This window comes from Zingiber officinale, unplaced genomic scaffold (genome assembly GCF_018446385.1).
Source record: "Zingiber officinale cultivar Zhangliang unplaced genomic scaffold, Zo_v1.1 ctg91, whole genome shotgun sequence".
NCBI classification, from domain to species: Eukaryota; Viridiplantae; Streptophyta; class Magnoliopsida; order Zingiberales; family Zingiberaceae; genus Zingiber; species Zingiber officinale.
This window is the reverse complement of record NW_024589984.1, coordinates 40,831-51,669: the sequence shown is the minus strand read 5'-3', so window position 1 is coordinate 51,669 and position 10,839 is coordinate 40,831. Positions and strand designations below refer to the sequence as shown.

General features: G+C 40.8%; 1 protein-coding gene across 1 annotated transcript; it reads right to left on the bottom strand.

Annotated features, from left to right (window-relative positions):
• Positions 1–1,134: 1,134 nt before the first annotated feature.
• On the bottom strand, positions 1,135–2,365 carry LOC122037827. Its single transcript, XM_042597277.1, has 2 exons — positions 1,367–2,365; positions 1,135–1,269 (listed from the first exon to the last, which is right to left on the bottom strand). The coding sequence occupies exons 1-2, from the start codon at positions 2,262–2,264 to the stop codon at positions 1,166–1,168; spliced, it is 1,002 nt and encodes a 333-aa protein (XP_042453211.1). The 5' UTR covers positions 2,265–2,365; the 3' UTR covers positions 1,135–1,165.
• Positions 2,366–10,839: the final 8,474 nt, after the last annotated feature.

Sequence of the window (10,839 nt, the reverse complement as noted above, 5' to 3'; positions counted from 1 at the left end):
TGATTTAAATCTTAAATACTTGATTAATCATTTAAATGATCTAACCACTATACTGTTGTCTCTAGGTTTATTTGGCTGTCTTAAAAGTAGGCAAGGATCTTTTTGATTATAAATAACAAATATATAACAATATTCACATCGACTTCATGAACATAAATTTCACTTTAAATTTTATATTTTACTTAATAAAATATTTTCATCAATTAATTTATCAATTGTTTAAATTTAAATTTCATAAATAATATTTATCTAAATATAAGAATATCTCGTTTGCTATAAAAAAAAAACTCGAATAAACATGTTTAGTTATTTCAATAATAACATCAATTAAATGAATAAATTTAAATAATTTATTAATACAATTTAATATATATGTTTCGATCAGTTAAACAATACAATTTATAAGTGCTATCAAATGGGCCAATTTATAATAGGGTTGGTTGGTTTGTCAAAACTTGTTATACAATAGAGTGGGATGGGTCGATTGTCATATTGACAGACTAAAAAATCCCTTATCCAACCCAGCATAAATAAGTTGTAGGTTAGGCAGGTCAACCTACGAGTTTGTCAAACAAAAAAAGAAATAATAAGTAAAAACAAATTGAAATTTAAAAATTTGAATTGTGGATAAAAAGATCAAGCCCACAACCTCGTTACAATTTTCATTTTAATTTTAAGTTAAAAAAAAATTTAATCCACAAGTCAATCCTAACTTGTCACGAGCCGATATAACTGGGCCTGCAATCTATGCCAATCAGCTTGTCTAGACCGATTGATAAAATTTTAATCTAACTTTTTTAAATTATTTGACAAAACAGATTAGTCTGACGAATCCATTCTAAATTGACAATTCTATGTTCAACATGCAACGGAGGACATGCTTAGAATGCACAAATAGATTTCGAAACCATCTTCCACTAATTTCCACGAAGTAAAGGGCATCCAAATGCCATATCATATATAAAAAAATTAATTCTTTGTCGTACGTTTTCAACTTTGTATCTGTATTTATCTTTCTTTATATTCGTGGGATCGATTCTAGCGGGACATGTGACGGCTCCAATTTTTATTTTTTTTTTGTATATAAAGAAATTAACAGAAAATGAAAATACTAATACATTTCATGATTTCATACAAATACAAATAGTGTGAAAAAAAATAAATATTAAACGGAAATACATAGTAAAATAAACAGAAACGCGTATGATTGATCTCGGATTAAGATGGTCGATGAAGAGAAGCCCATCAAGCTTAATCCTGATGAAATTTCTGCAACTCAAAATAAGAAATTAACGAAAAATATAATTAGATTTTTTTATAAATATAATATAATAAAATAAAATAAAAATAGAATAAAGCTTAATACCAGCAGCGGAGACGTCGGCGCCGCCGGCGGTGGAGTCGCAGTTGGAAGTGGAGTTGAAACGGCCGCAAAGGCAGAGATCGGCGTTGGTCTCCTGGTCATACCCGCACACGCCGCCGGTGGCCTGGCATGCTCCGCAGAAGCCCTCCTGATCCGCCGGCAGCGAGTAGGCCACCCGAATGCCGTAGGCCCATGCCCCCGGCCCGGCGGCCCGCACCGGCGCCAAGCTGTACGCGCTGCTGTAGCCTTCACACCTCAGCTTGCTCACGTTGATGGCCCTGATGGCGCCGAACTCCAGCGCGCAACACTGCGGCGACCCGTAGGCCGCCTCCCCTGCCCTCGGCTGCCCTTCGCCGTCCCACGCCGGGCACCGGTAGTACTCCTCGCACCCCATTCCGGAGACGTTGCGGCAGGGCAAGTGGCGGCGGCCCCCGCGTGTCGGCGCGGGGAAGCCCTGGAAGAGCGGCGAGTCCGGGCGGCAGCCGATGAGCATGAAGACGTTGTCGGGGTCGGGGCGGAGGTAGGCCGCCCGCCACGCCTCCACCTCGAAGCCGTTTCCCAGGCCGTCCGGGGAGCGCGCGAGGGAGTAGCAGTCGGACATGGCGGGGTCGTGGAGGGTGAGGCCGGCGTAGGCGTAGTCGATGTCGAGGACCCGGTAGGAGCCGGAGGCGATGTGCAACATCAGCACGCCGTTGATGCAGTAGAGGAGCTCCCTGAAGCCCCCGTGGCCGCACCCCGGCCGCAGCGCGAATGGGTAGTCCACCGTCATGTTGCCGCAGTAGGAGCGACAGGATGATGAGGAAGTAGCTGTGCGGAGAAAGGCCGGCAGCAGCAGCAACACACAGATCATAGAGGAGACGCCATTGTTGAGCCGGAGAAGGAAGGGGGCGGCCTCAGCCATCGTTGACCAAGGACAATGAAGAAGAAGAAGAGAAGGAGGAGGAGGAGGATTTAATACTCTTCGGCTTTCTATGTATCATGCTTGTTTGAAGATGGAATAGATTCTTTGCTTGGGTTTAGGGTTTGTTCGGAGGAGAAGAATTAATGATGTAAAAGATAAAAGAAGATAAAGTGGTTCTTGCACTTTTCCTTTTGTTACATGTGTGAGATTGATGAGAGCAAGAAGCTACTTGTGATTGAATTGGACAACTAGGCTCACTCGAGCTCATCGCCTTCGACACGAGCCATTTTTGAAGATGTATCATGATTCTGTTTGAAAAAAGAGGAGATTGCTGGCTAGGAATGGTAGCTCTGATGTTAACTAAATGAAGATTTCTCGTTGTCCTGCGTGTCACAAAGAACGTTAGTACCGGATCAGAAAAGGGGTCCCGGTGTGGCCCTCAGGCGCTTAAGTTAATGATCGTTGTGAGAAAAACAGTAGCAATAGATGTGTAAAACTATTTAGCGTCACGTGAGCGTACCTGCTCATGTAAATGGAAACTCATTTTTATAGTGTCACCGTTTTATGCACAAATCTCAAAGCATTTTCAAAAGAGGACGGATTATAAAGATGTTTGACGTCTTTCTCAAAATGGACCCATAATTTCTGTGCATGGCAGAGAGGAAACTTCGAATGTACAACTGGCATACAAAATATTCTCCGTCCTCCGTTGCACAAATCCCAAAAGGGAATCATGAGGCCATTGGGTTGAGGGGCCACTGTGTATTTAGCTAATAATTTGATCGAGCCTCTCAACTGTCCCGGTCGGCTATCACTCAGCTATACCACTCGGTCGACTCAAAGAGTTGTAATCGGAGACTCAGCTTTTCTCGACCTCTTCATTGAGCTAGAGAGCTCGGGTAGATTCAGGGCCGGATCTAAGATTTTAAGTTTGGCCCGGGGGCGGGGGCGGGGGCGGGGGCGGGGGGGAGTCGTATACTAAATGACGAAAATAATTATTAAATGTATTATATAATAATGATCTCTCCAAACTTTCAAAATGCATAATGTATATTTAGTTGAAATGTAAACAATAAAGGACATTTTTTTTTAAATTCAGTTCTATAAAGATTCAAATTCAAGAGGTGTGTTAAACTAAAAATAAAACTTACCATTACACAATCTATACTTGTATACTTTTATTTTAAATGAGAGTAAAATAATATATATACTAATAAACTTTAAAAAACCCCTCTATAAAATTATGTTATTAAAAAATTTAGGATCCGCCTCTGGATAGATTGAGTGTCCAACTGGTCTAATCGGACGTATAGTTCGATCGGCTAGATCACTCTGTCGAGCTAGTTAACTGTATTCTTTAAACTAAACATAAGATTGGCTCGACGGTATGCGTCATCTCGAAGCTTCATCAATATCGCATAGATAAGCGTCCAATTAGACCTTTAGTCTAGTTGACTTAACAATCTGGTCAGCTATATCTCGGTCGAAGGGATCAACAATGCTTACCTCAAAGACGGAGCCTTCTTTGAATTTTTATTTATTTATTTATACTATAATCGCTATGTCATTTTATTCTCTTGACTTCAACCTATTCCCAGGGTCCCATCTCAATCGCCACGTCATTCCACTTCACTTGAGCAAAGGCATAACCTCGACTCCAACCTATCACTTCACTACCCCATCAAAGCATCCATCACCAATTGCTTATCCCTTATGCTCCAAGGAACTATCGCTCACCAAACGTTCATCAACTCTGTTTTCCTCATCGGTCTTAGTTAAAATGACACCCACAATTAGTTACTCTATTTACGTGGCATCTTGCGTGAATTGAGAAATCATGCTGAGGGGCTTCCATTTGGTGAAACAATAGGAGCATGATAATTACAAAAGTGATGGAACATATGTATATGATAATCTTTTGCACATCCCATATAAGATAGGGAATCCTAATTAAGTTTGTTTTGTTCCTAGTGAATGGAATCGTTGTGTTGTCAACAATTTAGTGAACATATCAACAATCAAATAAGGTGTAGAGATGTAGGATATAAATAATTATTGATTAGTAACATGTTTCAGAATAAAGGAAAATTCAATTTCACTTTTTAGCGCGAAAGATCAAATTGTAATTCCAATGTTGACGTCAAATTTTGAGTACATTAATGGTGGACAAGTATCATTAGAAAAGAGATTAAATTCAAATGACCTCAAATGTAGCATTGATGCTAGTTTTGCATTCAACTTTAGTGGTAAAATGAGAAATCATAGGTTTCTTTTTAGAATGTCATGAGATAACATTTCATCTGAGGAATAGAACAAACTTACTGATTGAGCATTTGCCTTTAGGAGAATTACTACAATTTGCATCATTTTAGACATATAGATCTTGTGTTGAGTGACGATATAAGAGAAGACTATATAAAATAATTTTTTTAAGTAGCAAAAATTTCTTTTTCACACATTCCTAATGTTTTTTCAATAGGTACGCGTATAAACTACTAGGCATGATTGACAATGAAGACAATATTACGTCGTGTGAGAGTGACAAATAACCTCATAAGAGGGTCAGAAATGAAAGTAGAAGATGTTAAAGGGCTACCTACTGTGATTGGAGTAGTGACAAGGTATGCTATGTCCATTTTAGCTTATTGAAGTATCAAGTCAAATATGCCATACAAGTTGTTAGCATTGATCATGATTATAAAAATTAAGGATAGTTATTAAGTTTACTATTTTTCTTATAATCTAGGTATTCAAGTTTCGCTCGACTAATTCTAGAGGTAGATAGACGGTTTTCCTATGATTTACCTATCAGATAAATTTGAAGCATATTTTATACACACTCAGAAATCTTGCTTCTCCTATTGTTCTTGAGTGTTTTATCACTGTACTACACGGTAGAAGCATCATTAAACCTACCATTATATATATATATATATATATATATTGTATGGCCAATTTACCATCGTGATTAGATTCTTCTATTTCATTATATAGATCATAGGTCAAGGTCAAGAGATAAGTGAAATCATAAAACTACTTGTACTAAATAATCATATAGCAATGATTAGTTAATTTCAGATTGATTCCATTAGTCTAGAATAAATATTGAATTATCATCATGTCTAGTATTGAATTGTATAGTTTGCATAACAATTATTAGATATAATATATCTTAGGCTAGGCTTATTCATCTAATTGAGTTTAAGAATGGTAGATAACTAACCCAACAATATGCAATTACTATGAACTTGATGTAGATCCAAATTAGAACAAAATATGATCATAAACTAATATTTGATATGTTGGGTGTTCACCCGTTACAATTCTGAGTGCGTACCAGAGTCACAAGAACTTACTATCAAGTAGGTTTGAGCAGATAATCTCAAACTGTCGACTCTAGCGAGCCGAACCACGCACCGAGTAGATGAGTCGCGGACACCGTTAGTTGTCGAGCGGCGCCACGTTGCTGTTGAGAGTTGCTGACAGGATGTCAAGAGCTGCAACACGAACTCAGAGTGGATGCCGAGTCCAGCAGAGCGCTGTCTCCTTAAAACAGATTCGGCCCCTCCGTGGTGCTCAGAGGATTAGGTGGACGTCTGTTTCCCAGGATAAAACGGCAAGATCACGAGCACAACCGAGCACTGATTGTCGTGACGATCTGAACTAGATCCGAAAACTATCACTATTTCTGTTGAGCAAAATAAATACACAACAGAAGGGAAGAAAACATGGGGATTCAAAAAGGAAGGGAAGCAAGTGCTCATGTGCTCTTCTCACACACATGCTTCTCTCACACAAAGCTCACATATAAAGCTCGAGTTTTTTTTTTTCTCTGCTCTTGCTTCAAGCTTCAATGGTCTTATATAGACCTCTGCCTCTTCTCGTTGCAAGTCCAATGAGCAAGCCCAATGAGCAAGCCACGTTGTGGCTTGCATGCTTGCCAGCAAGCCACAACGTGGCTTGCATGCTTGCAAAAAAAATGCCAGCAAGCCACGTTAACGTGGCTTACATGCTTGCCACAAATTGCAAGCTTGCCACGTGGCGAGCAGGCAAGCTGCCACGTGGCGTGCAGGTAAGCTGGCGACTTTCCTCGTCTTGTATATATGCTGGCCAATAAGTTGTCTGACTGATGTTACAAATAATGGGGTTCACAAAATGACCCTTCGGGTTGATGTCATCCGAGCCCTGGATTTTCATCCCCTTTGTTCTGAATCAGTCGGAAAGCCTTGCTTTCAATCGTTGTGGGACTACAACCCACATGCCGCGTTTTCATTCAATTTTTCCAACAATCCCCCACATGAATGAAAACAAGGATTTGTGATAGTTTTCGACAGTTGAGTCGAGTATAGGATAGGTAGGTGTTACCCTTTGAACCTTCCCTTGTAAACTCTGTTTGCTCACTGGCTGATTAGTAGACGTGATGTCTTTGAACTGTTTGGCCGTTGGTGTAAGCATGGACAGATCTTACCCAAGACTCTCCCTGATATAGTTCAGGTCTCATGAGTGTGTTCGTTCTTGGCCATGAACACGCCTGGTTCTGTGAGAAGCTCTCAGAATTGTGCCTCCAATTCTCTTCGAAGCGGCCTCACTTCTTTCTCACATAGGTGATCCCTCAAGAGTTACCATCTACTCTTTTTTGATCATTAAAAGCCCATCGGCTTATCCTGGTCTCGTCACTGTTTCATGGGGCTTCCCCTACAGTGTGTCTAGTCAGTGCAGATTAGTTGTCCCTTTGAACCTAGTTCTTGGGATCTCCAGTCAGCATAGGTTGGGTGTCCTCTGTACTGATCGCTGACAATGGCATCAAGCCCATTCCCTGTGATGAGCTTGCAACTAACTCTCGATTTAACCCTTTGGTTAGCGGATCCGCTAAGTTATCTTTTGACTTCACATAGTCAACATTGATAACTCCAGTTGAGAGTAGTTGTCTAATGGTATTATGTCTACGACGTATATGTCTAGACTTACCATTATACAGATGGCTCTGTGCCCGACCAATTGTTGATTGACTATCGCAATGTATGCAAATTGCCGGCACAGGTTTTGGCCATCGTGGAATATCTTCTAAGAATTGTCGTAGCCATTCAGCCTCTTCACCACATTTGTCAAGAGCTACAAACTCAGATTCCATCGTGGATCTGGTTATTACAGTTTGCTTAGAAGATTTCCAGGAAATGGCTGCACCAGCTAGAGTGAAGACATATCCACTCGTAGACTTAGAGTCTTGTATATCAGATATCCAACTTGCATCGCTGTATCCTTCGATCACAGCAGGATATCTTGTATAGTGCAATCCATATTCACGAGTGTACCTTAAGTACCTCAGTACTCTTGTTATCCCTTTCCAGTGCTCAATACTGGGATTACTCGTGTATCTGCTCAGTCTGCTTATTGCGTAGGCTAAGTCTGGTCATGTACAACTCATCAAGTACATCAGACTTCCAATCACTCGAGAGTATTCTATCTGCGAGATACTTTCACCTCGATTTTTTGATAGATGTTGACTCGTATCTATTGGCGTTCGTGCCAACGCAGTATCACCCTTGGTGAATTTCTCAAGAATCTTGTCCACGTAATGGGACTGATTAAGAACAAGTCCTTCTGTCGTTCTAAGAATTTTGATTCCTAGAATCACATCAGCTAGGCCCATGTCTTTCATGTCAAATCTTGAGTTCAACATGTCTTTAGTGGATTTGATTATCTTATCATTACTCCCAATGATAAGTATGTCATCTACATAGAGGCACAAGATGACATAGTCATTCTCTGTGGCTCTCATGTAGACACATTTATCACATTCATTGATCTTGAATCCACATTCCTTCATGGCATTATCAAATTTTTCAAGCCACTGCTTTGGTGCTTGTTTCAAATCCATATAATGACTTCACCAATCTACATACCTCGTTTTTCTGTCCTGACACAGAAAACCCCTCAGGTTGGTCCATATAGATTTCCTCTTCTAAATCCCCGTTTAGAAAGGCTGTCTTGACATCCATTTGATGTATTTCGAGAGTCCATAGAGCAGCGATAGCCAATAATACTCTAATGGAAGTTATTCTAGATACCGGAGAGTATGTATCGAAGTAATCAAGGCCTTCTCGTTGTCGGTATCCTTTGATGACCAATCTGGCCTTGTATTTATCGATTGTACCATCTGATTTCATTTTCTTCTTGAAGATCCACTTACACCCTAGTGGTTTACTTCCCGGAGGAAGATCCACAAGTTCCCAAGTGTGATTTTGCAAGATAGATTCTATCTCAGATGCAATCGCCTCTTTCCAGTGAGGTCCATCAGACGAGCTTACTGCTTCTGAGTAACTCCGGGGTTCACTTTCCAGTATGAAAGTGATAAAATCCGATCCGTAGGATTTTTCTACTCGAGCTCGTTTACTCCGTCTAAGCTCAACCTCAACTGGTTCCTCATTTTTTCCTTCGTCTTGTGTTTCATATGCCCGTTTTGAGGAGCTAGCATCCTCTCGGGTCTTAAAAGGAAATACATGCTCAAAGAACGAGGCATTTCTCGATTCAATTATCGAGTTCTTGTGTATCTCCGGTATGTGTGATTCATACACACAAAATCTATACGCAGCGCTGTTTTGTGCATATCCAATAAATATGCAATCAACAGTCTTTGGTCCTATCTTAATCTGTTTCGGATCAGGTACTAACACTTTGGCAAGACACCCCCACATTCGTAAATATTTGTAGGACGGTTGTCTTCCATTCCACAACTCATAAGGGCTCTTATCTATTTTCTTTCGGGGCACCTTATTTAAAAGGTAATTAGCTGTTAACACAGCTTCCCCCCACATGGACTCTGGCAATCCAGAGCTTAAGAGAAGAGCATTCATCATCTCCTTAAGAGTTCGGTTCTTTCGCTCAGCAACTCCATTTTGCTGAGGAGTATAAGGAGCCGTTGTTTCGTGTCTGATCCCATGTTCAGCACACAACTCAGCGAACGGTGACACATATTCGCCGCCTCGGTCACTTCGAACCACCTTAATCTTCCTATTAAGCTGGTTTTCAACCTCATTCTTATAGAGAGCAAATTTCTCTATAGCTTCATCCTTACTTTTGAGAAGATACACATAACAGTATTTTGTGTTATCATCTACAAAAGTGATGAAATATTTATTACCACCACGTGTTGGCGTACCTTTTAGGTCGCACACATCAGTGTGGATTAGGTCAAGTGGTTTATTACTTCTTTCAATATGTTGAAAGGATGACCTTGTTATTTTTGCTTCAACACAAATCTCACACTTGTGTTTTGGGTCAAGGTGGAATGTAGGTATGCTTTGCATGTTTATTAATCTACGCAACACATCGTAGTTAACATGTCCTAGTCTACCATGCCACAAACACGAAGACTCAAGCATATAAGTGGAAGAGCTTTCATTTTTATTTATCTTGGGCCTAATGGCCATTACATTGAGCTTAAACAGCCCATCAGATACATAGCCTCTTCCTATAAACACTCCATTTTTGGACAATACAACTCTGTCCGACTCAAAAACAATGCGAAAGCCATGCTTGCTCAGAAGTGATCCGGACACTAGATTCTTCCGAATCTCCGGAACGTACAGCACATTGTTCAGAGTGAGGTCCTTGCCCGAAGTCATCTTCAGCACCACCTTTCCTTGGCCTATGACGTCCGAGGTTGCTGAGTTCCCCATGAACAGTTTATCTCCAGTAACTTCTTCGAAGTTGTGGAGCAGCTCTTTGTTGCAGCACACATGTCTGGTGGCTCCAGTATCAATCCACCATTGCCGAGGATTGGAACCTATTAGGTTCACTTCAGAAATCACGGCGCAGAGATCCATATCCTGTTCTCCCGCTAGGTTGGCCTCAGGTTTTTTCTTCTTTGGCCTTTTACAATCTGAAGCCTTGTGACCCATACGATCACAATTGTAGCATTTCCCTAAGAACTTCTTTTTCATGTTTTGTCCTTTGGGTTGCGTCGTGGAAGATTTTGGATGCTTCCGTTTTGAGCTTTGTCCGTGCTCAACAACATTGGCTTTTACAGTAGCCTGAGAGAACAGTTTTCTCTCCGAATTCTTGTTGTCTTCTTCTATACGAAGGCGAACAACAAGTTCCTCCAGGTTCATTTCCTTCCGCTTGTGCTTCAGATAATTCTTAAAGTCCTTCCAGCCAGTTGGTAGCTTTTCAATGATAGCTGCCACTTGGAAGGTTTCGCTCAGAGTCATACCTTCTGAGTGAATTTCTTGTAAGAGTACTTGAAGCTCCTGGACTTACTGATTACGGACTTCGAGTCACTCATCTTATAGTCCAGGAAACGACCAACAATAAACTTTTTGGCCCCAGCATCCTCCGATTTATATTTCTTGTCCAGAGATTCCCACAGTTCCTTTGCCGTTTTTATCTCACAATACACAAGATAGAGTGAGTCGGCAAGATTGTTAAGGATGTAGTTTCGACAGAGGAACTCAGACTCGTTCCATTTGTCGAGCAGAAGGAGGGTGTTTACCTCATCTACACCCTTAACAACCTTGGGAATTTCTTCGGTCAAGATACGTGCCAGACCTAGCGTGGTTAAGTAGAAGAACATCTT

What these genes read in the sequence shown, in the direction of transcription:
- LOC122037827 (XM_042597277.1), bottom strand. Translation starts at nt 2,264, where the DNA reads ATGGCTGAGGCCGCCCCCTTCCTTCTCCGGCTCAACAATGGCGTCTCC. An exon ending in CGCCGACGTCTCCGCTGCTG is followed by an intron (nt 1,270 to 1,366) that starts GTATTAAGCTTT and finishes TTTGAGTTGCAG; the next exon opens with AAATTTCATCAGGATTAAGC.